At 35.4% G+C, this 27,309-nt stretch overlaps 1 protein-coding gene across 2 annotated transcripts in view; it reads right to left on the bottom strand.

Annotated features, from left to right (window-relative positions):
• STS (steroid sulfatase) overlaps positions 1-27,309 on the bottom strand; it is a gene marked incomplete at its 5' end in the record, with an annotated part of 88,818 nt that overhangs the window by 28,527 nt on the left and 32,982 nt on the right. For both annotated transcript variants that reach the window (XM_084505924.1, XM_084505925.1), the window contains 3 exons: positions 3,444-3,565; positions 6,841-7,000; positions 17,831-17,968. In XM_084505924.1, coding sequence (XP_084362050.1) covers positions 3,444-3,565; positions 6,841-7,000; positions 17,831-17,968 — 420 coding nt within the window. The remainder of the gene's footprint in view (positions 1-3,443; positions 3,566-6,840; positions 7,001-17,830; positions 17,969-27,309) is intronic.

Below are 27,309 nucleotides of genomic sequence, written 5' to 3'. Positions count from 1 at the left end.
AACAATGTCAAAGATAAAGTTATTAAAGGAACTGTAGAGTGATGGAGGCAACAAGGAACCAGTTGACTATGCAGAACATTTGCTCTCCTCTCACTTCCTGGTGAAGACAATTTTTCCTTAGGATCAAAGCTAAATCTACACTTTGAGTATCTAAGGAAAAAAAGTGAAATATACAAGCTGAGTCTGTCATATATACTAAGACTTCCTAGAAAAGAAATATAGCAAGAAATATAAGAATGTATGTCTTAATAGGTGCATATATGCAATATATGCACTTTTCCCATTTATTTAGAATGGATTGTGCTTTAGTTAATAAATAAATAATATTTTCCTTAGCAGTTGTAACCCTTCTTTTCTATGTTGCTGTTTTGTGCTTCAAAAAAATACATCTTTAAAACTGATAGAAATTACACATTTGATGAAGAAGGGAACAGCAGTCTATAATGTAGTCAGATGATGATCAGAGGGCTGGAGCACTTCTCCTATGAAGAAAGGTTGAGGGAACTGGGCTTGTTTAGCTTGGAGAAGAGAAGGCTCCAGGGAGACCTCATTACAGCCTTCCAGTACTTGAAGGGAACATATAAACAGGAGGGGGGAATGCCCGTTTACATGTGTTGGTAGTGATAGGACAAGGGGGAATGGTTTTAAACTAAGACAGGGGAGATTTAGGTTAGAATTTAGCAGAAAGTTTTTCACTCAGAGGGTGGTGAGGCACTGGAAAAGGTTGCCCAGAGAGGCTGTGGATGCCCCAAGCATTCAAGGGCAGGATGGATGTGGCTCTGGGCAGCCTGCTCTAGTGCAGAAGACACGGAATATAGTTGGGGTTGTTAATTACACATGATCACAGTGTTTTCTACTAAGCCTTTTCAGAGACTTCAGACCTATTGAGAGGCAGAGCTGGTCAGCATTTGGGCCATATGTACAAGCATATTCTATATGAAGAATGTTTTTACACAATTCCAAAGTAGCAGAATCAATATAGTTAACTATCTGGGGAATACAGATCAAAAACGCCACAAATCTTACCTGGCTTAAAAGACAATTTACACTGCACAGAATGTACAATGATTCCTGATGATGTTCTTCTCACAAATTTTCTGTTTCTTTCTTATATAAGGAATTGTCTTCAAGAGTATCCTTAATACCAAGAATCTGTTTCTGGTGGTCCTCTGTGAATTGAGTGCTATTGGCTTGACTGCAGTCATTGGCAACTATAAGATGAGATATTCTACAGAGATTTCTGGATACTGGAAAATATACGTGCTTAGGGATGAATGTGGTACTTATCGAGGCCATAAAGTATGTGAGGCATGGGATACATGTTATTTAGGAATGGTAATCAGATCTACCTAAACCTTGAAGCCTTATATCCTTACAAGTAATCATACTAGCATTCTGAATTTAAGTGAAAATTGTTCACTTCTTCAGCCTGTCTTTAACGAAGGTGACCTCATCTACTTTTTTTGGATGTGTTCCTAAGTATAGGGAATGAACTGTTGCCATAGGATACTTCTAATTTAGTTCTTTGCTGCTTGGCAGAAGCTCTGCAATGGTTTGAATTAAATTATTGAAAAAATGGCTTCTCCAAGGAAACAAAACAAAACAAAAAAAGTGTATTGTATTTCTACTTTCTGTTCATTTTCATATACTAAAATGTAATATCATTTCATAGTAGCAGAAATAGTTCCTGTGAATGGACTCTGCGATTAGCTGTAAAGAGCTGTGGAGGGAGGCTAGAGGACAATAATACACTAACTAGTAATATAATACACTTTGAACTTATCAGTTGCTTCATACAGAGCTGCTAAGATATCAGAAGAAAAACCAACCATACTCATTTTTCCACATGAGTACTTACAGCAATGCTGATGGTATCAGGTGCATAGAGCTGTAATGCAAGTGTATTTATCTCTATACAACAATAAAACATAGGAAAGAGGTAAACAGGGGCAAAACTTTAGCTGACTGCAACAAATATATTTACAAATATGATTGTATTGTCTACGTGGAAAAGGCATTTCTGAAGATCTGATTCAACAAGACTGAAGCAGACACTGAGTACTCCCAGGGGACTCATACAAAAAAGAGCGGAGACGAATATTTAGCTGTTGCCTACTCTCACACTATACAGCAGGCTGACAAGGTGGCATTTCAAATACACTTCCATACAGAAATCAGCCCAGTGTTATGAAAATGTTATTGCCAGAGTCTGAATGGGCTTTAGTTTTTTTTCTTGCTCTAGAAGAAGGATAAAGGGAAAATCACAATGTACATTGTTTCCACACAGTAAATATAATAGACAAGTCCCTCATCATTGCTCCCCTTCTTTTCCCATTAAATTTCCCTTCAGTAAATAACCAAGTTGACCCTTTGCTCAGGATAGGGGTACTTCATTTTGCAATGGTGTTTTAGTGAGAAGAATATCTTCTCTGCCTGCCTGCAGCTTATCTCCTAACGAAGCAGAGTAATTTCACCCAACCTCAGAAACAAAATGATCTGGTAACTGACTGTTATAAGTAATATTTTAATTTCTCCTAGTTAAAAGGCTAAGGCAGAGAGTGAGCCTGAAGATGACCAAAAAGACCTTTGCAAATTAAGTATTAAGTCCTTTCCCAAAGTACTTAAAGCCAGAAATGCTACATCAAAAGCTTGTTTCAAATCATCATTTTTAAACTGTAACATATGTCAATGCTTTGAATGTCAGCTGACATGTTCAACTTCATTCATCCCAGAGATTTTTATGGAAAGGGAAATATTTGATTAATGTGGAAGTTACTACCAGAAGCAGTAAGCTGTTGGTTAAAAATGAGCAGATCAGTGGGCAATACTTTCTTCTTTAGACTACCAATTGGATTTATTCAGTTAAAAAAAAGTCTGAAAAGGTCTCCTATATTACTGAATAATCTCTGGTATAATTTTGACTTTGACTTGTCTATTCTAATGATAGTATATACTATCTGATATCTCTGATATGATAGTATATATTATCAGAATAATAGTTCTGTACATTGCTATCTCAATAATAAAAATAGACAGGCTGGTGTCATACTTGCGCTGTTACTCAACAAACCATGCTATTACCTGTACATTTTTAGGAAGGTATAACAGTTAACATTGACTACTTCATTCCATAAAACAGACTGTCTTTCAGGTAAGTTTTTAAAAAATAGCTCAGATACTATAGATATCTCTGTTGTCTTGATATGTAACATTAATGCATAGTAACAAATTAATGTCAAACAGTAAAATGGCTCCGTGAATAGGTGTGTTCTGGAAAAAGTGAAATGGAAGGAAAATGGAGAGATGTTTTAAACAACTCATTTGTTACTATAGTACAAGTTAGTTTTTGTTTGTTTGTTTGTATGTATTTTTTTCTGATTCTTTTTAAGCTGCAATAAAAATTATATAAAATAGTTAAAGTTTGAACACACAAGTTTACTTACTGTTTCCTGGATGCCAGCGTACTGCATTTAAATATGCATTACAGTAATGGAAGAGAAATTCATGCTTGGATCGGGTAACTTTTCCTTGAAGTAAGGGCATCAGATCATGTCCGTCAATAATTCTGAGTAAGAAAGCATTTCTAAGTCAGAATAACCAAAACTTCCCTTTCTAAAAAATATAACTCTGCATTTCCACTTCTTAAAACAATAAATCTACATCTTATGATCTGAATGGTCACTTCCAGTTGATCAATTTGGAAAAAAACTGTTCAGGTGCTCTTCCCCTTTGGTTTCTATATTATTTAAGGAAACATTAATTTTATATTTTGCCATTAGGAGTGGTTGCTTCCTCATCCCACTTTTCTCTTTTCTTGCTGAGAATGTAATCAGACATATGTGAGTAAATTGCTAGAACCCAGTCCTTCAGGTATAAATGCATATACCTGCTCAAGCTGCTTGGAAGCAGTCTGGCTGAAGTAACTCTAAGATCAGAAAAATCTCTGCTGTGCTGTGTTTGCATCCCCAGAAGTAATGGGAAGAACTCTGTCTAATAAATTATGCATGCTAGAATTTAACACAGAACTAGTAATTTTAAAGTTGAAAATGAACTATGTTTAAATATGTGTTTATCAACTACACACACATGCATACATATATATATATAAATTCTCTATCTGCTGCTGGACAATTTTGATGATGTTTTGAAGGAGTAAGTCAATTTACATTGAAATGGTGTTATATAATAAGCAAGTCATTTAAATGTTTCCATATACGAAGCCATCAAATAGCTGGAATCAGTTGATACGGGACAAATCACAATCTGCATTTTTGACATGGTGTGAATTACAAGTTTTACAAAAAGTTTTATAGGATGCTAATTTCTGCTGGTATACAGATCATCAGGTAATTGTTTTTTTTTTAAGTATTTTGAGCAACATCTTGTAAAAATGTTTTTGAAACTTTTAAACCCCTAAGTGTCTATTTATCAATTTTCATTACCATGTAAAACCTGTTTCACATTAGCATAATTACTACGAGATAGTATTAGGAAACAAGACTGTTATTTGTAAAGCAGTGTTGTCCAACTCTGTTTTCTGGATGCATCCCTGGTTGTGGGGTCTGCTGAATGAGGATCTTTCTCACTTTCATTCTGTCATGTTTTCTTTCCTGATTTTTGCCCCTGCAAGCTTGGTCATCATCAAGCTGAGTGTAGGATGTCTGTATGTCTATTGCATACATTCTGTTCTACAGACTTGTGATGGGGAAAAGGTTGTCTCCAGTAATATGTCAACAGTACTCTCATATAGCCTTATCTACTTGTTTTAGGGCTATACCTAAGCCTTTTCTTTCTGATGACCTATCTTTCTTCTTTTACAAGGAGCACCTCCTCCATCCCCCTTTAACTTGCTTGATTCAGTGTCTGAATCCTAGCTGGAGTAATTTCTAATGTTTTTCAGGAAAAATACACTGAAGGAATAGGATGGTCCCACTGTCAAGCACTGGAACGGGCTGCATTGCGCAGTCCTCATCCCTGTGGGTATTTAGGAGATGTGTGGATGTGGCACTGAGGGATGTGGTGTAGTGATGGGACTAGAAAGTCCAGGCTGATGGCTGGACTAGATGATCTTGAAGGTCTCTGCCAACCTAGACGATTCTATATATGTAGGTATGTATTCTGTGTATGATTCAAACTAGTCTACAGCATCTCACTCAGACCTACCATGAAACAATAATTATGGCATATAGTATACACAGAAGAAGAATCAGTGAGGAGAAACTTGAAAGTGGAAGTTATACAAATATATTGAGATTTCTAGCAAAGAGATGAAAATAAAACATCAGTGCTTAGTCTTCAACCAAGGAATATGAAAATGAAGTGCATAAGATCTGCCCTCAGTAAGAATAGTTTGAACTGCTTAGATTCAACAGAGTTACTGCTTGTAGGGGATGTCTCAGTGCAAGACTAGTTTCTCATGCCTTACACATGTCCTGCCCTGCCATTTCCTGCAGAATCTCCATGAATCATCGTTAGCAGACTGTCTCTGCTTACCACTGGTCTTCTCCATGTGGATTCTGGATTCTTTGTACTCAAAAGCTGTTTGTGCATGGCAGATGTGTACAAAGAGTAAGTGTAGCAGTGGGTTTCTCCACATATTGGACTGGGATGGCAACAGAGTTTAGGTGGAGGCATCTTGCTGATGAGATTGTGTATCTCCTGAACGAGATAAAACATTGGGATGTGCAAATGTCAGTAAAACTTATTAATTTATAAGCTTGGTGGTTTTTTGGTTTTTGTTTTTTTCCATCAGGTTGCTAACCTCTGTAATAGATTATTTTCACTCATTTAGTAGAGAACAATAAATTGTAAGAAAAGGGTAGCTTTTTGATTTGTTTTGTTACACTAAGCGGGCCAAGGTTTAACTCGTAAAGTTAAAAATAATTTACACTTGCAGGTCTTGTTTCTACCATCTTCATTCATGTAGAATGAAGCCTTTTCTGATAAATTCATTTTTGCTTTTAGTAAATAATTCTAGGCTGTGACTTGATGGTATGTTGCTTTTGGTGGTATTCTCTCACTCTGTAGTTGCCGGATGCTTGTTCCCTTCCCTGCAGGATTATCACATCAGATGACATAACTGTTTGCATGACCATGATCTGAACTAGCCGCAGAGCTGATCTTTACAAATGATATCAGAAAAAATAAAAAACAAAAACTGTTAACAGAGAAAGTAAGGGTCAGTAATGAGTGCTTGATACTGAGTTCAGCCTCAGTTAATACCTAGCTGTTTATGAAATGGCAGGTTTCAAGCATTTATTTATGTTTATGTTTATGTTTATGTTTATTTATTTTTATTTTTATTTTTGCATTTATTTACAGTAAAGAACTGTTAAAGAACTGCTTAAGAATGACAGTGTAAACATTGTCTTAATTGCTGTTCACATTGTCAATGGCCGACCCCCTCTCTGGTGCCCAGCTTTATGATTTTTTGTTGTTGTTTTTTCTGTCTTCTAGTTACACAATTCCCTTTAACTTCAACATTCTTGGTAAGGCTAAGTGATGTGAGAAAGTATAGAGTAAGGACTGATGAAGAGGAACAGTAAGGAGAAGGGACTTCAAGTTTTCATTTAACATGAACAAAAGAAGCCCACTAAATGAACTGGGATAAAGTAGCACAAAAAAGCTGTTCTGCTGGCCAAACTGCTTTTACATACAATGTTTACATACAATGTTTTTTGTAAAGCATATCAGAATGTCAACATGAAATGTAATTACAAAAAAAAAAAAAAAGGTACTTAACATCTAGTTTTTCTTTTTATTCTTACTTCTGTCCTAACAGTTATCATCAGAATGTACCAAATGCACATGAGATTTTCTATAGAACAGTTCAGAGCATACCTGTCATTGGGTAACTGTGCCCCAGCAAGTTTGACAATGGTAGGAAATATATCCATGTTACTTGTTGGCTCATCCATATAGGTACCAGCTGGTATCATTCCAGGCCAACGGAGAAGCCCAGGCACACGAATACCTCCTTCCCAGTTTGTTGATTTTCCACCTGAAAGTGTTGTTTGATAAGAGAATGATTTCTTCTTAGTAAAAACAAAACAAAACAAACAACAACAAAAACACACACACACACAAAAAGGCACAGAAAAAAACTGCAAGATACAATTTTCAATTAATAAACATGCTATCTAGCTAGAAGCTTTTGATTAAAAGTACATTTTAAAAATGTGCTAGATTTGCTGACCTATATTTTCTACCTACAACTATTATCTTTATTATAGTAAACTTACTAATATAAATTAGACAGAGTTTATAGAACGTGTTTAATTTAAAAACAAAATTAAACATTAGTTGTAAAAGATAAAAAGGCATCTTGCAGGAATTCTTGTAGACAATTTGGTCTAGATCATGTGTCACAGATACATGCAGATGCAACTAAAAATAAGAACCAAAAATAAATTGAGGTATGACTAGAGCTCTGAGGGATAAACTCAGAAAAATTATATTTCATTAAAAATGGTGCTTAGAAACTTTACACAGAAGAAAGTACCAATTTAACTATGTTACTGAATTCTCTAATTAAATGCACTAGTTAGAAATTTGTTACAATTATGGTAGTTCTCAGGATGCTGTGAGAACCTTTTCTACCTCTAAACCAACTAAACACCAACTGCATTATCGACTAATCATAACATTACTTTGCAGACCTTTCCTTTGCTTCTACACTATCCAACACTACTGAGTCATCCAGACATCTTTGGAGAAGGGCAATGTGTTTATTCTGTGACAATATCTATGCTGTTATTTAATTGTCACAACTCTATGAAAAGTTATCACAAGTAGAATTACAGAGTCATAGCATGGTTTGAGTTGGAAGGGACATTAAAGCCCACCTAGTTCCAATCCCATTGCCATGGGCAGGTACACGTCCCACTAAACCAGGTTGCTTAAAGCCCCATCCAAACTGGTCTTAAACACTTCTAGGGATGGGGCATTCTGTGAAACCTGTTCATCTTTAAAATGAATTAAACTTTGAAAAAAATATTTCTAGTGAATGGATGGGTTTGGAATGTGGTTAAGCATGGTCTGGGCCCAGCACTTGTATCTAAATTGAGGCTGTTTTATACAATAATAGAAATATCTGAAAGCACTGAAATATGCATTCCACTCACAGAATCCAGTAGCAATTTATAGTTCAAATATTATGAGCCTGTATTTCCTGTGTCTCACATTTCAAGTAAAAATAAATAAATATATAAATGAAAGAACAACATATCACAGTGAAGTACTTGAACAGTTGTCTCCTCAGACTCTTAGACTTTCTATGCACCACATGGATTTTAATACCTTTAGTATCAAGCCCAGGTCTTTCCATACATTCTATTTTGACTTCTCCATGAACTTTTCTATTTCTGCTTTGGGGGATTCAGAATCTACCTTTTTTTCCCTACAAGTTTTTCACTGTCCATAAATAGGATAGGTGGCTACTTCAAGTGAGAAAACTACCTTTTGCATAGCTCTTTACTTATCTATATATAGTCTCGTGGCTGAAAAGTTTCACATTACTGCACACTTTTTTTCCATGGGTTTTATTGGAATTTGTAATATTGAATAGGTAGGAACACATAATTAACTATCTAGTCTGACATTAGAAAATTTAAACTTTCTAATATACATTACTTCAAACAACAATCTTTGCTTAAGCTGTTTTTGGGAAACAGCGCAAGTTCAGACCTCAGCATGACTATCCATCTTTCAGAGTAGCTTTAAATATTGACTCCTGTCATTGCATCAAATGCAATTCCATTTTCACCATAAAGCACATGGACACCAATTCTAAAAGTTATAAATGAGATGCAAGGATTATTTTGGTTTAAATTATTGCAAATATCTGATTTACAAAATAAAAATCTAAAGATAATATAGATTTATGTTTATATGGGTGTTACTTGGTGAGGTTTAAAATATCTACCACCTAGCAGCACGAAGTGGTCACCCAACGTTATACCAACTGTGTGTTAATAGTGTTAGTTTAAAAACCAGACAGCTGTCAAGAGACTGTGTACATCTTCTGTATAAAAGATATCTCTGCCTATCTATGTACAACAGTCATTAGCACTTAAAAATTTAGGTGTGGATTATACCCAGTAGGAAAGTGTCAAGGTTAATATTCCAAATGAGTTATGAATCACAGAAAATGATGCTGAGCTTGAATAATTAAGTCTGAATATCAGTCCAGGAAAAGCATAAGGATATAAAATTATATTAAAAAGATTAATTTACTAAAAAGATCAATATCATTTTCACTGAAAAATTATCCCAGGAAGATGGTGTAGTTTATGAGTAGGATCCTTGTTCTGTGTAAATATTGCAACAGCTTGTTGGCCAGACAATATGGACAGGTAGAAAACTCTGGGAGCTGATCTACCACTATAGGTCACTTTCAGTGGTGAATTCCTCTTATTTCCTTACATCTGGTCTGAAACTAGAAACAGCACTGTGTAGATTGGATTGTTTAAATAAATTCTCGTTACTGTTGCTTTGATCTCTGTCTTGTGTCATCTGAAACAATTTCAGAGTAAGTGCTGAATCCCTTTCCCACACACGCTGCAACTTTTAAACCCTAGATATTGAATCACTTTCAGAGTTCCTAAGTTCATAGTACAATTTTCCTGAATCATTACAGAACAGTGACAGAAAACTTCCACATTATACAAGCACAAAGGGACCATTACTATCCTGATGTGAGATACAAAAAGCAAAATGGACTCTAAAGCAGGGCCATCTCCTTGCTTATTTCTATGAAGAAGTGACTGTTGTTTTCCTTTCAAAAGACTAACTGGAGCATAATTTTTTGGTATCTCTGGAGGAGACAGCAGGAAGTTAGAGGAATAGCAGGAAGATAGAGGAATAGCAGGGAACTAGGGCAGAAATGACAGATCACAGAGGAAGACTGTCTTCTATTATGCTATGTCCACATGGTTTGCATTTTTATTAGAACTGTATTTAGTGACATTACTAGAGCTGATTAATCCCATGAAATGAGTATGAACAATTTGACATGCATTGTCATTAAAACTCTCACTGTTAGACATTGTTCAAGATAGCTGCATTTTTTTCCTTAAATCAAGGTTTTACACTAATGCTTGAAACATGAAGCAAACATCCAAACAGATAAAATATTAGAAAAAAAAAATATCCACAGAAGGTCATTATGTAATAAAAAACCTCTTGATATTTCAAAATCTGACTCATTAGTTTTGTATTTTGATTGGAGTCAACAACACTGAAACAGAGAAAAAGCAGTAATTTAGTAGTCTGTGTGCCTGGCAAACTCTAAGCAGAGTAGTTGTGTTTTATTTTTGATCCCTTAAGTTCACAGAATCACAGAATTTTCTAGGTTGGAAGAGACCTCAAGGTCATCAAGTCCAACCTCCAACCTAACACTAACAGCCCTCCACTAAACCATATCCCTAAGCTCTACATCTAAGCGTCTTTTGAAGACTTCCAGGGATGGTGACTCCACCACTTCCCTGGGCAGCCTGTTCCAGTGCCTCACAACCCTTTCAGTGAAGAAGTTCTTCCTAACATCTAACCTAAAACTCCCCTGGCTCAACTTAAGCCCATTCCCCCTCGTCCTGTCACCAGGCACGTGGGAGAACAGGCCAACCCCCACCTCGCTACAGCCTCCCTTGAGGTACCTAAAAAGAGCGATAAGGTCACCCCTGAGCCTCCTCTTCTCCAGGCTGAACAAGCCCAGCTCCCTCAGCCGCTCCTCGTAGGACTTGTTCTCCAGGCCCCTCACCAGCTTCGTCGCCCTTCTCTGCACCCGCTCAAGCACCTCGATGTCCTTCTTGTAGCGAGAGGCCCAAAACTGAACACAGTACTCGAGGTGCGGCCTCACCAGAGCTGAGTACAGGGGGACGATCACCTCCCTAGCCCTGCTGGTCACGCTGTTCCTGATACAAGCCAGGATGCCGTTGGCCTTCTTGGCCACCTGAGCACACTGCTGGCTCATATTCAGCCGACTATCCACCATCACTCCCAGGTCCTTCTCTGCCTGGCAGCTTTCCAACCATTCCTCTCCCAGCCTGTAGCTCTGCTTGGGGTTATTGCGCCCCAGGTGCAGGACCCGGCACTTGGCCTTGTTAAACTTCATGCAGTTGACCTCAGCCCATTGGTGCAGCCTATCCAGATCCTCCTGCAGAGCTTTCCTACCCTCAAGCAGATCGACACACGCACCTAACTTGGTGTCATCTGCGAACTTACTGAGGGTGCACTGTTTTAAAACAGCATAAAGCTCCCCATGCTTAGCTATCTGTGTTTTCTGAATAGTTGCACCCTTCAGTGTTACATTGAACAACAGCCTGTGTTCACCTTCTCATGAAAACTGCAGGAGTAGACTAAGTACAGACATAACTCTCCACAGTCATCCAAAACATGATCTCAAATTTCCATTTTAACCTCATTTAAAATCTTAGCTATATTTTTTTTTCCCTTCTGTGGTTTAAATTGACTGCTATCTAACTCTGGGAATAGAGCTTGTACAAAAGATGATATATAAAGGAAAATTCTGTGGTATAACACTACTAGTATTTTAAATGATAAACAATGAAAACTATTTAAAATATCTTCTTTAGATCACTTGGATTATAAGCATACTACCCTTTCCTTCCTTCTTATTTTCTTATAAAAACAAAGCCTTCTAAACCTATTTATTCTCTTGAATGAATGAAAAATACAAGGAAATTAATTGCCTGTAAATATTGACAATCAAAGCTGGTTATCATTGCTTACCTTACAAAACTACCAAACAGTAATTTGTTTTTAGTGGCAAGCCCACTCATTATTATATTGTTTTTCAATTATTTCTGTATACTTTGGTTAATTTTCAACCTGCAGTATTCTTATACAGCTGAAACTAATAGACATAGCCCATGTGGCCATACTATCATTTCAATCTTTATTCTAAATAAATGAACTTCTTTCTCGGGATGTTTTCTGTTTCAGTCAAAATTACAAGATGGCTGCATTATTTAAAAAATCTGGATCGCTTCAAAAATATAAAAATACAGTACACTGGAAGCAAAGGTCAATGCCTGCATTCATTAAAGTCAAAAGTGAAACTAATATTGCTAAATATGCATTAGCATAGTTCCTGAGGCCAAAGTAAGGGTCAGTTTTATTTCTCTGTGAATTACAGAAAGGAAAAGGTTTACTAGTAACTTCAAGAAACATTGGTGAATGAGCTGGCTACTGTAGCGTATGAAATTGTACACATTTCAATAAAAATATTAGAGAATGTATTCCTCTGGCCTTTGTTTAGCTCTCACAGATCTGTAATAGTAGTAATTCTTAAAATTTAGGGTCTAAGGTGTAAAAAACATTGTTTTTGTCATGCATCATGTACCATCATAGAAGCATGACATCATCATGTCATGTATCATCATAGAAGCTTCCAAAAGAAATAATATTGCTATTGGTCCAACAGGTTCACAGGAACTAATGTATTTCCAACAGATCTAAACTGATCATTTAAAACTATTAAGTAGCTAGGAAAAAAGTATATTATCATGTGTGCACCCAAGAGTCCTTCTGGAGTTCAAGCAAGAAGATACAGAGCAGCTGGGAAGAAACTTTCTAAAATAGCCATTACTTTTGCTATAGAGGCTATATCTACATTTAAACCTTTGAAAGACTTTCAGGAAAAGTTTCTGGAATATTAATCATGGGTTAGGAGAGAAAAGGTTGTCATGAATCAAAATGTGCCTAACAGACAGAAAACAAAGTGATAAAACAAGCAGCCTATGACACCTGAAAAAAGTCAATAGTAAGATACCTTGATTCAACTCTTACTAAGTCCCTTGTTATTTTAATAAAATTCCTTTAATTTTGGAAGTGGAGAGAAACATGAAAACTAAGTATGACACAGAATATCATAGGTTGATCAAATTCAGGAGAAAAGATAATGGACTTCACACCAAGAGGCAACAAGATGCAAGTTCAAATTCTGTATAAAAATGTTCAGTGTAATGGACATTAGAGAAAAAATAACTGGACTAGAGTCTATGTTCTTAGCTATTCATAACATAAACTTAATTTTTATGCTTCAGAAAAAAAAGGATGTATGCAAAGACTAAAGTTTAAAGCACATCTGTAATCAATAAGGTAAAAAGACAACGGATAGGAAATAGAATGAAGTTGATAACATAAAAATTAAAGTATGTAACTGGAAAGCAATATTCATGGCAAACGCTGAAAGGCAAAAACTGGTCAAGCTATTTTAAGAAATTTTTATTGCCAAATAGCAATATTTCATATAAGAAAATGAATATGAATAAGAAAATAAAAAGAACATGAAATGAGGTGCAATAGAAAACTCATCAGGTAAGACTGATGAGAAACTGACAAGACAATTACTTTATGAATGCGCTAATAAGGCGAAAGAGGGACAACAAAAATATAGAAAACAAAGGTAAGATAAGGAAGATATAAATAAGTTATTCCTCCTTTAACAAAGAGGAAATAGTATAAAACTTCAAGCATATGTTCAATGAAATCTGCAACAAGTGAAAGCACTGTCTTCTATACTATAAATTTACTTTCTAAAGAATTTAGACTGAGAATTTAGAACAACTCAAATGGACCTTCATATTTATATGGTGAAAAATTATGCTAAATGCATAATGCTAAAAGTAAATTGCCAAAATTTGTGTCTTAAACCAAGGTCATCCTACAGATTAGGAGATTTTCTTAGGGATCTTCTTTATTCACCACAGCTCCTGAATCTTCCTCTGAAACTTCTGATCTTGACTGTCAGAAAAAGGAAACTGGAAAGAGAGGACTGTTTTAATCCATCACTTCTGCATATGCATGTCTTTCCTTCTAAGAAAAGGAAAAACCAGACTATATATTGACAGCAATTTGTTAAACACTATATTAGCTTTGGTTTCTGATTTCAAGGGATATCCAAATTTATGGTGACTGTTCCACAGTCAGAATCCAGGCTAATAAAGCTCTCAATGTCTCCTTTTTTGGCATTCAGTCTTGCAGTGCAAGCCTAACTCTCCAAACTCCTCTTAAATTTTGTTATTGGTACTGATTTGGCTGGATATCAAGACAAATTAGTGAGTACAAATTGTGGAGAGCTGTAGAGAGCTTTTGATTTAGGGCAGAACCAATTATTGCTGAGTATACTGCTCCAGCTCTGACAAGAGTGTTAAGTGGCTTGATTCATATTCACATTCATAAAGAACTCATATACAAAAAGGTAAGTGACTCAGATTGTCTAGCAGACAGGAAGAAAGGACATGCATGTCTCTCAGTTTTGCAGACGAAGCAAATTTCTAGTGCATGTATACATAAGCACAACTAGCATAAATATTGCTTTTTTTTTCTTTTTTTTTTTTTTTAGGTATATTGTTACATCAGGGCCTGAGGTTTATGGACTTCACAGGTCTGATTTTTATTAAATCCACCACAGATGTACAGAGCTCAGAGCTTTAACACACCTCACTGTATAGACTATCAATATGAATAAAACCTTATGTACAAAAATTACTAATTATGCGGTTAATTTATCATTTTCACTTCTGTCCTTTTGCAAATGATGCTTAATATACATGTTAAATTGAGGACTGGTACAGAGATGGAGAGAGTGGAAAATAAAACAAGATTAATTGTATTTTAAAATTGTAAATGTATATTCAGTTAATTGCACAGGTCTGTTAATTTATTTTTATTTTGTTAAAAATGTCTCAATAATTATTTTTTCATATATAGTGATTATTTTCTTCCCCATCATTTATTACAGTACTTGCTAGCATAGCGTAAGAGTCAACTGTAAACCACACTATAATTCATTTAAAAAATAAAAAGCTCTACCATTCCCCAGGTAACCCTATCAATCAGATTTTTATTAATTCAGGTAAGATCTATTTAAAATTGCTCCCCACTCTGTAAGTATGAACACAAAATTTTGCAAAGCTTAATAGAAAAGACTCTATTCAATCAAAATGTTCCTCAGAAAGGCATATTCCCCAGTGTATTTGTGTTCTTTTTTCCTCCTTGTCATTTATCCTATGTCTTATGTCTGGCATCCTGGAAGGCAAATATTTTTTAGAGCTTCTAAAACACCTCAGGCTGTGCCTACAGCTACATATATGTAACCATATGGTTCCTTAATTACTTAAAGCACTATGTAATGCCTAAGTGCTAATGTTTAAGACAGATTTCATTCTGGTGTTAGCCCAAGGGGACCCATTTGATAGTCCGTAACCTCATGACTTTGGCATTACTTGTGTTGCTTGGGCAGCAATTCCTTTGTAGCTCTCTTAAATCTAAGGGTCATTTCTCAGAAAGATACCTGCTGACTAAAAGCAGTGGAGTCTTCTCACTTAAAAACCTCACTGTATTGTTATTGCTTACAGTGTATGTCTTTCTTCCTTTTTGCAGTTTTGCAGACAATACAAAACTGATTCACCCAGAGAGGTTCATGCAGCTATTCAGAGGGACTATGACAGGCTGGAGAAATAGGCTGACAGGAACCTCATGAAGTTCAGCAAAGGTACACATCAAGTCTGCATCTGTGGAGGAATAACCTCTTGCACCACAACAGGCTGGGGACTGACTGTCTGGAAAGCATCTTTGCAGAGAAAGACCTTGGGGTTTTGGTGTATGACTACCTGAACATGAGCCAGCAATATGCCCTTGTGGCAAAGAATGCCAACATCTGTGTCTGCCTTAGGAAGAACATTGCCAGCAGATTGATCTTTCCCTTCTGCTCCACTCTGGTGAGACGCACCTGGAGTGCTCAGTCCAGGGCAGGGCTCACCAGTATGAAAGAGACATGGACATGGAGTGAGTTTAAAGGTGGGCCATGAAAATGGCTAGATGGTTTCCATATAATCTTCCAACATGCAAGGAGGGGCTGAGAGAGCTGGGTCTGCTCAGGCTGAAGAAGAGAAGGCTCAGGAGGGATCTCATCCATGTATATTACATGAATTTACCTGAGTAAAGATGAAGAAGCCACCTTCTTTTTATTGGTGCCCGGTGACAGGACAAGAAGCAATGGGCACAGACTGAAACAAAGGCAATTTCATTTAAAGCATAAGAAAAAGAATTTTTATGGTGAGGCTGCTCCGGTATTTACTGGAGCAAGTTGTCCAGAGAGGCTGTGGAAGCTTCATCACTGAAGATTTTCAAACCTCGAGTCCTTGACTGGACAGAGCCCTGAGCAACCTTCTCCAGCTGACCCTCCTCTGCGGGAGGTAAGACTAGAAACTTTGAGAGGTGCCTTCTAGTCTCAACTATTCTGTGACTTAAGTCACAACTTTAGTTCTGCAATACATTTTTTTTAAATAACACCTAAAGGCAATTTGCTTCTTTCTCCTCACAATTAAAAGTGGCAAGGTTGGCAAGTCAGTTTACAAAAACTGCTGGGTTTCTTTGGTCTTGTCCTTTGAAATATGAAGGGAAAACAAATTAAACAGACATTTCCCAGTGAAAGCATAAAGGGAACTTTACCTCTGGTACAAGGACAGAATATTCCAGAAATATTGCTAATATTTCATTAACAATAACAAAACTAAGCATTTCTTTCATATTTTAATGAGATCGAAGATTATTAAAACCATTTTAATGTTCAATTTCTTAATGCTATGTGTCCACAAATTGCACACTGGAAAATACTGTTTTCTTTACTTTGTCAAAGGTAATCCTTTATTTCATATTTAACAATGTTGTCAATCTGTCTTTGATTATGAACAGTCCCTGACTGAAAGTTATAACTAGTCCCTGTCTGAAAGTTACCATGTTACCAAACAATTACCATCACTGCACCCTTCTTTCTCTAGTCCTGTTGTCTATTCTTGTTCTGCCTGTCTCAAAAACACATTGCTGACAATAATTTTGTTCATCTCCATTCTAGGACCACGTTCTCAAAAGTATCTAGTTGTATATTACATTCCTGCTGACCAAAGGTCAGGGATATCAGAATGGACAAAATGAGAAAAGCTATTTGCTAAGCTAGAATTTTTCTTTCTACATGATCACTACATTGCAATAAACAGTATCTTTCAGTATTGTTGGGTGATATCACAGGGAGAAAGTGTATTGCAGACTTTAAACACATTTTAGTCCTTCACAGAACAAACAGAATTTGGAGTATTAATTTTCTTGAGACTAAAAGAATATAACTCTCTTTCTAACAGAAGTCTCTCTGTTTTCAAATCAGTCCAACTCAATAGTATGCATTATTTTCAAAACTGATCATTAATTCAGAATTTGTTTCTTGAAATCTTATCCTTCTCTGGATGTTGTGGAACTTGCCCATCCCAAACTAAATCCAACTACCCATTATTCTTTTCTAATTTAACTCTCTTTTTCTACATTTTCTGTAATGAACACAGTGCTGGTTCTCCCATCTTCTCTATAACCTCTGTGTGATCTCACTTACCCTGTTGCATTTAGCCTACATTTAAGATTCCTGATGGCTCACATGGCTCAAAAACCCCATCTTTTTTTTTTTTTTTTCTCCATTCCATTCTGCTCTCCAGCCTCTAGCCATGACAGTATAATACTATGAACTAACATCTTTCCAAAGTTGAATTTCTGGCCAGTTCAAGTGTATATTTTATAGTGTTAAATATATATATGTATTTTGGTTGAGCTGATGTATTTGACAAGTAAGCCCCTTATTTTTGTTGCCTATGTTTGGATTTAGTATGACAGCTATGAGCAGTTTTTTATTATTTAAAAATTGAATTTTGAACTTTTTGACCCTAGAGTATATTGCAGTTTTGGAACAAAACCAAGGAAATATTTTCTGAAACTTTTTTTTTTTTTTTTTTTTTTTTAATAAAAATCAGAGAATGTTCACCTTTATATATTCCATTGTAACCTCCATGGACTTCTCCAGAACTTGAGATTTCTTCAATGTGAGCCCCTTGGTCAGATGAAAAGTATATAAGAGTTTTATTTCTCAGATTATACTTTTCCAGCACATTCAGAATCTGCCCTAGAAGCAAACAAACAAACATATTTAATGTCTTTGGGAAGCTTTTTTCATTAACTTTGGCAAGTACAAACATTTTTGTCTTTGTGCTTTTTTAAGATCGTTACCATAAAAACATTATTATACATAGCAATTGGCAACATGCAGTATACAGTAGGGGTCAATTACACAAGGCCCATTGCAGTCAAGACTGTGGTTTGATTGCAGCAGGGATTCTTGAAGTATAAAATGAGAGGATTTGTGCACATCAGAAAAAAAAAAAAGGGCTGATCCACAGAGAGCAAGTGACCTTTGGAAGCAGTTGCTCACAATCAAGGAAACCCCACAGCAAGAAGATTCAAACCACCGAGGATATCTGAAAGAGTCTCAGCATGCAGAACAGAGCTAACCGTTTTGGGGTAAAGCTGTGCTGCCTAGCAACCTATAGAGGCAGCATGGCAAAAATCTCAGTATGAATGCTAGAATTCTAAAAACAAACAAACAAACAAACAAAAAAAAAACAAGTTAGTATATGGAATGCCTCTGCTGGTGACATGGTTTCATTAGCTACACTACTAATTAGTCATTAATGTGTTGTCACACAAGAGTAGACATCAACTAAACTCATAATATACAAGGTAATAAACACACAGACGTGCACATATTTAAAAGAAGAATCCAATCCATGGGTGTGTTCTGAAACTCCAAGGCACCATGGGCTCACATTTCATTTACACAAAGGGCTCCTTACACTACCTTGGCACAGAAGCAGAGCCTTGCAGTGCACATAAATTACATTTAAACCTATTTAGACTGTTTTTTTTGTTTTGTTTTGTTTTGTTTTTAAAAAAGAGCTTTTCTATGAACGAGAGTGAAGCCACTCTTTCAAACTTGCTACAGTGAATTTTATACTGATTAGGAATCTAAAATTACTGGAACTGGAAACTGACCAAAGTGTAAGAATATACTTCACGTCAGCCTGCAAATGAGCTTAACCTTGTTCTTCAGGGATCCCAGACCATATAAAGATAATTCTGTCTTTACTACCATTTTCTCTTTATCCCTTTTACTTAAACATCCAAGTATGGTCCAATTTGAATGTTAATTTTGATTTGTCCACCTGTCCACTAAGAATTAGTTCATCAGTGGATGCTCAATTACCGTGTCAAAGAGAATGAGATAAGAACTTAGAAATGCAGAGCCTTCGTTAACTATTTTCAGATCAGTTCTGTTGTCTTCTCCTCCTCTAGATAAGGAATAGTTATCTCACCTAATTTCTAATCACTTGGTTTTTAATGTTGCAGCATTCTAAAATTGCCTTGTTAAAAAGGTTGAGTGTCTCCATTTCTTATCAGCTTAAAGGACGGGGCCATAAATAAAGTAACATCAGCAGTTAAATACCTGTTGGTCATGTTTGTAAACTAGGAGCAAAGAAATGTAAGAATAGGAGAATTTGATTATGCATGTTCTGAAACTTCATGGTAGCTGAAATTTCCTCACAGAGCTGAGGAAAATCTTTTACAAAGGCTGACATTTTAAAGTTGGTTGAGGGAAAATCATGCAGATCTATCTGACAAGTCATTTACTTGCTTAGCAGGTGGACTTAGTGCCAGGAAAGAAAGAGGCAATCTTCCATTAGCTTTTCAGATCATTTGGAGGTTGTACTTGCTAAGTAATAATAATATCCCTTGGAAAGGTGGCAAAAAGGTGGCAAAAAAAAAAAAAAAAAAAAAAAAAAAAGTGGTGCATATAGATAAATGAGGACATGATGTACAGGTATTTGGCCATATGACCTTCAGAATTCCCTTCCAACCTGTATCAACCTGAGATTCTATGGTTCCATGACAGTAACAACAAATGGGATTGCACAAAGAAAGAAATGTGCAATGAAATGAGCAAATGCATTTTTATTTTTTTTACCTAGTTTTCCTTGATGAAATTGGATTTTCAAATTCATCCTGTAAATTAAGCAAAATGAAAATAAAATAAGAATTCCACTTGGAGTACATTACATTAAATGATCTCTGGTGATCAGAGACACCTGCTGTCATTCAATAATGGAAATTCTGGTTTCCTAATTAATCTGGGAAAAATGAGAAACAATGAAAATGTTCTCATTATCACTATTAATTAAATAAATAAAACAATCATCATTATGATTTTTTTTCCCCGTAACAAGGCTGAGGAGCTTGACTTGGCCTGAAAACAGAAACAAAAACAAAAGACAAAACCTATAAAAAACCTCATTCAAAGTTTCTTGAACTCTATGGCAGAACTTCCATTTACTTCACTTGGATTTTTATACAGAAGAAGGATCAGCTAAATCAGGGTTAATTACTAAATGCTAAAATGACAACTTAATTTAGCAACAACATTGTTCAGAACAGGTGAACAAATATTGGCAATTCAAATACCACACTATTGTCAGAGAATGGTGCTCACAATGCACTGACAAAAAAGCAAAACTTCAGTTTCTGTTTTCATCCTGAACACTGACACCTTCTAGAATAAATAAGCAATAAAGTGTGTGCTACCATGAGATAAAGACACATTTAAATGCACTTGAATGATATGGTTACTGTTGACACATGCAAGACATTTGCTTATTAGCATTTCTAAATGGTAACCAAAACAGAGGAAAAACACAAAGAATGCTCTGTGAACAGATATCTTTGACATACTGTCATGTATTATATCAATTTTGAAAGGAAATAGTAAAAAGTAAGCAAAATACAGCCTTTGCTGTTTTCTTATGTCTTTCTTGACTCTAACTCTTACTATTCCACTTGTATAATTTCTTCATATTTCACTGAGACTTTAGAATTAAGCTAAGACTGATAAACATTCCTGGGTAATTATACTTACTAAAGAAGGAGGATTTTCACTTTGCCTGTTTTAGCTGCCTAACTTTGTAAGAGGTGAATCACAACTGCAAAAAGGCCTTTTTTTTTACCCCATGCCTTAAAAAGAGGAGACAGGCAACTAGCTCAAAAGTAAATGTCTTCATATTATTGATAAAGGAAAGCAAGATGAATCCTACCCGAAGTGTAGAAATGCAACTATGTGAGTAACATTTTTATGAGTGTGGTTAACAGATAAATGAGGTCTGAGTAAGAGAAGATGGTAAAACTGTATTGCTTCACACATAAAATATGACTGGATGTATATCATACATCATGTGCTCTTGAATTACAATAGGGCTTTTGCTGGCTTAGCCTATCTTTTGAGTTCCATTGCTAGTTGCAGAACAAAATACAAATGTAAAAAGAGTTTGTAGAAGTAAAGAGATTATCCAGAACATGAAACTATAGGATAAATAAGTCAAAACACTGGGAAAACTATAGCTCAGTTTAAGCAATGATGGTTTAATATCCCCAGTGTAGGCAGTAACTAATAAAAATTGAAAAATTCTTGATCAAAAAAACTGACTTGTTCTAAAAAAATAACAGCTGTACTGATCTCTGCAAATACCACTATTTACACTTTTCTGGTTTGAACAGAAAAAAATTTTAAAGACAACATTCCAAACAACAGAATCAGTCTAACATTGCATATATCAGAATCAATCTAACTGCATAATTTCTGAACCTACTGAACAACTACACTTTAAGTGCAACTTTTTCCTCCTATTGCCATTCCAGGAATACATACTCCAGGTGGCTAACATTGGAGCAGACAAAGGCATTATATCATTGGACACTACTCTTTCATTTCTATATTTTAAGATACAAAATAGACTAAGGACAGCATTAAGATGTTGCTTGTTTCAATTAATATGCTAACAATCCAAAATTTAAGTAAAACTTCTTCCAAAATATACTGAGGACAGCTCTCTACATTCTATTCTCCACTCTTGCTTCAAGCTATGTTAAATTACAGAGTTGTTTCATTCTTTAAGTGAAAATGCCAATTTCAGTGGAGTGATAGCCATGTGAAAGTGATAAGAGCAATTGACTCTGCTCATTAGTAGGAAACTGCAAGTGCCATGCCACTATTCAGCTTGTGTAACACAGCATAAATGGTAGCCGAGTCAGCCTATCTAATGCTGAAATTAATTTCTGGAGTTTTGAACCACGTAAGACTCCCACTGAATTCATGTACATTAGGTTACAGGGTTTATAAACAATGACTATTCATTTGAAAACTAGGTACAAACACTGAAAAACAATACAGTGTTTAACAATGCATTAATGATTTGGAAATCTGTTCAAAAGTTTAGTCAAGCAAGCATATAAAAAATGTATTTGCTTCATAAATTAGCTTACTGTAATTTGAAGTCAATGGGACAGAAGTATTATCAGTATTAATTTGAAATAATGTAGTCTTGCTGAAATTATTAAAAACAAAACAAAACAAAACAAAAGCTCTAGAATATAGAATACCTCTGTGTGATCTGGGCATTAGGAAAAAACAGTCTCTCCACTCATTAGGAAAGCTTTAAAACAGTATGCCTGATTCAAAGAAACAGCAGGATTCAGAATGAGGGTTAAGGATGTCTCAGGACACCATAGTTGATGGTAAAGGAAATTTTTGTAAATAGAACATCTTATTCCACTCCAGCAGATTTTCACATGACTGTCATGCCAATAAGGTAATTGTAAACTTGAGACAATTATTGGACAAAGACTAATCTAGAAAGATCAGCCATCAAATCTCTTCCTACAAGAGGCAGATTTTTTTCCTTTAGTTTATGTTTCAGAATTCCCTTCTGATACTAATGCTTCCTTTCAAATACCTTCACCGATCAGAATCACAACTAAGTTGTAGACTGATGAAGTGGCTTACCTCTGTGAGTGGCAAGCTAGGAGTGCTTTGAATACATGCATAACCTCTTACAAATTACCCCAACATGCATAAGTATCTGGAAGCCCGTATTCCTCCCAGAAAAGATATTGATGTCATTCAGTTACATAGCTTTTAACATAATAAACTCCCTGGGATCTTATGCCTGGTATAGAAATTAAATTTAGGTAATTCCACAGTTCATCATCTCTTCCAGATTCAAAGACTTTCACCTTATGGAGACTTAATGTTGCAATATCTGCAAAACATCATTCATAAGTTAACAAACATTTTAATCTCTATGTTGATTTTGTATGAAGAAAAAAGAGACTTAATTCTTTAATGGACCAATCTGATTACAAAATACACTGACTAAAACCTTTGTATAAAAGCCAGCTTAGTAACTAAGACCAACACACCCATATCTTAATTTTAGCTTTTGTACATTTCAGGTTATATATATGCAAATGTTTCTGTGGTATGCTTACAGCCATCCAGTTTCCCCTTGATAAATATGTAAATCAGTTTGTCTTTGCAGTGGGGAAGTAATTATGATTTTCAGACCTACTCATTGAGCACAACACTTGAGGTAAAGATAGAAAATAATAAAATCACTGACAGCAAAACAAGACATTGTTGCACACATGGTGAACAGTATATAAAGTCTGCATGAAACTTGTTTAACATTCAGAGCTAGAATACAACCACTGGAAAGTGGAAATTCTGTGTTGAAGCAATAGATGGTATTATGGAACATTATCTAGCCCATCAATAGAATACACCCACCTAAGATGACTTGTGATTCTATATAGAAGGAGCATTAAAATATGAATCTCAAAGGCAAGAGTGAATAATAGCTAATATAACTGACTAGAACAAAAAGAAAATACAGAACTAATAGTAATACATATAATTCCTGGGGGGAAAAAAAAAAAAAAGAAAAAAAAAGGCAAAAAAAAAAAAAAAAAAAAAAAGCAGAGTTTAGATTCAGCAGAAAATCTTGAAACAGTCTCACTTTGCTATCGTTATTTTTGAAGTTATGCAATAGAAACAGTCCTTACAATCTGGTCTTTTTTAAAGTACAAAGCTGGAGTCTTTAATATGTCAAGTTCCTAATACTATTGGTTAGCTGGATCTTCAATGTCTACAGGACATTATACCAAAAAACTACCATCTGATTCTGAAAAAGCACATCTGTATCAGTGTTTTAATTACGATCAGGAATGCACCTTTGTTGTAAATATAATCATCACCACTTAATATACTTCTGTTTGCATAGAAAAGCTCTCTGATTCTGTGACCTGTATTCTTTCAAATTAACTACATGCAAGGAAGGATTCCGAGACTGCACCTAAGGCACTACTGTGGAGGTATTCAATCTATAGAACCATAGTAGATCTGATCTGAAGTAGTAAATTTTGTTTCTCTTCTGGTGTGCTGATGTCTCTGGACATTGAGCCCCCATCAGTAACTATTTCACTCCACTAGTCTCCTTCTGTTCTGAAACATTCTGAATTCTTTTCACAATGGGGGAAAGTGAGGCAATTGCCTCAGATTCAACTATCTACAACATAGGGTAAATTACCATTCAAATCAGTAGTGGTTACGTCCAAGTAGCCTGCAGAATATCAAAAGCTTCTCTCTCAGATTCCACTAGACACAGGCTGAGACAAGAATAATCAGTTTAAGGGCTCAGAGAATGGCCATCTTCTAGAAAATCATCACATTAAGTGGTGTGGGGTCAGTTAAACTATCAGTACATATTTGCTTAGTGTTTGGATTTGGATTGTCTTGTAATTGTGGCTTGTGACTGTTTATACAGCCTTATAAGTATAATGTGTCTTTCAGACCCTCAAGATAGATATTCAGCATAGTGCACAATAGATCAGGCATGTATTGCTTAGCAACTATGAATAAATCAACTAATTTTTTGACTTAAAATTAGCATAAGATACATTTTCCCAAGAGATGAGTACTATATTGCTTATTTTCTTATTCACGTAGGGTTCAACTTATTTTGTAAATGGGAAAGTTGGAACGATCTTTTGCATTTATGGAAATACATGTGGGTAAGAAAGCTCAGATTTAGATGTGGTTATGGAGGTTGGGAAGACCTATAAGTACAGCTGCAATATTGACAATGCAGTATAGCAAGGGTTTCGTAGTTACATCGGTACCACAACACTAGTGATAAAGTTTGGGGGATTATTAAAGGTCAAAAGGATAAGTATTTGGTTATTAATACTTAAATTAGCTAATAAATGCACTGCTTGAAATTCAGTTTTAGACCTTGCATCTGTTCTACACAAGGCTAATGTAAATCTTATTTTTTAGCCTGATTAAAATGCTAAAATATGAGAGATGGTCATGCAATTTAAGAGGGTCTATCACATTTACATTTTACAGGACAGCTATGATAACTGCATTTTGCATCTTTATTCTGCACACATCTGAGAATAAGATGCCATTTCACACATACAACTTAAATGCATAATGCAAAAGACACTGTCTATTTCCTTGCTCCAAGGTCTCCTGGGTTTTCTTTCAAATTTTGGAAAAGATTTCTTTGCATAAGACCTAGGCAATCTGCAATGACAACCTAAGGATACTATTCATTTTTGAATTAAGACTGTCAGGTGAAGTTAAGGCTTCCACTATTTGATTATTTCAATAAATGCTGATGGTGATTGAGTCAATAATTGAGGAGTGATAAAAGAAACTCTTCTCTGTATTTTCAAAGGTTTAAACTTTTATTAATGTCAAAGTCAGTTTTAAACTGTGTATGTGTATGTTCTTAAATCCAAATACATAATGCCAAAAATTTGTCAGATTAAAGTATCAAGAATTTAAAACGGGGTAAGTAATTTAACACCACATTTAATTCTCTGCACCTTTTTGGAAAAAAAAAAAAAAAAAAGAAAAAAAAAGTATATGTCAGTGTCTTTGTTTCATTTTTATATTTTTTATCAAACAGAACTGGAACTGACATAAAATTAGTTGACATTAGAACCTACACATTTTTTGTCTTTCAGCAGACAACCTTTTTCATCTTTGTAGAATTTGGGAACTGGACTTAGAAATCATACACCATAAGGCAAACAGGATTTTTATCAAGCTCGAATTAGCATTTGTCATGAAATATTAATTATTTTAATTTCCAGGCTTTCTGATTTTAGTTGTTGAATTCCAATCTTACATGAAGGCAGCTGTGCATTAATTCAGCCACAAAACAGAAGATTCTTCCCTTCTTCTCTCTCCCCCCCTCAACACGATATCTTTTTTTTTTTTTTTTTTCCTACATCACCACGCACATTTGCCAATTCACTTCTCAAACAGCATTTTGGCAACTTGGTGCCTTTACTGCCTGCTAAGTATGACTAGAAACTTGAAGCCTACTGTGTAATCACCATCTCTAAACCACACTACCTGTGAATGAATCTCTGTACAGACAATGTTAATACCAATAAGAAAGAAAGCCTGACTGTGAAAACTGTTCTCAACACAATTTTCCACCATAGAATGTAAACTCCAATCTCTCTTCCATAGATGACACTAGGAACTCTGGGAGGGGGGAAGATCAAGTAAATTTAAGGTCACAAACCTTTATGATTCTTTTTTTTTTTTTTTTTTTTTTTTCCAAATAATTCTCTCTCTCTCTTTGTGTGTGTGTGTGCATGCATGCGTGTACATGTTCAGTATGACAGTATTCATAATGATTTAAATTTCTGAGGATACTGTCAGAAGGGAAGATAAATAATTTTTGTGGTCACCCTCATTGATAATAGATGATTAGCTCAAAAGACTGCTCATTGGCTTATGAAATGGGACATCGATTCCTTAATTCATCTAAGTGCTCTTGAAAAAAATATTTCAGCCTATTAGGAAAGAGCTTCTGTTAACATTTCACAGTAGTATTAAGTAGCATACAAAAGATATCTACAATAAAAAAAAAATCTGCCTTTTTCTGGTCTAAGGCTTGGGAAAAAGAATTATGTCAGTCTCATCTTAAATTGGTTTGGAACAACATGAGGTCTCTGCTTAGGCCAAGATGCATTCAATGCCCCCAAAACATGGTGGAATGAGAGCCTTGAGATCATCAAGCCCACTTCTTTGCCTTTTCTCTGTACAAATACTAGGTGTCATTTGGTTTGCAATGGAAAATTACAAAAAATAGGAGACTTTGTGCATGCAAGACATATTTCTGAAAGAGCTCTGCTTTGTATACCAGGATCACAGTAAGATATGCTTTTTAGGATAAATATGAAAGTTGAATTCAGAGTGAGGAAGGATAATTCACATAGCAACACCATGTATGAATTGAAATATTAACACAGATACAAGGCACAAATTAATCTAACTGCAAATCTGGGTAAAGGAGAGTTATGGCCAAGGTAAACTCTCCAAGCCATAGATGGGAACCATCCAATGGAAGGTCCCAAACAGCTTATTTTTTACTTATGGGAATGGTATTATTCCTATGGATGGAGAGGCAGGAACAGGGTCAGTCCCTCCCTATTTTTGTATATATTTTTAAAGGACTAGTTCTTTCTGAACCTGTAACATCAAACCTATGGAAGCTATAT

Source organism: Aythya ferina (assembly GCF_964211825.1).
Source record: "Aythya ferina genome assembly, chromosome: 1".
Taxonomy (NCBI): Eukaryota; Metazoa; Chordata; class Aves; order Anseriformes; family Anatidae; genus Aythya; species Aythya ferina.
This window is presented reverse-complemented; position numbering and strand designations above follow the sequence as displayed.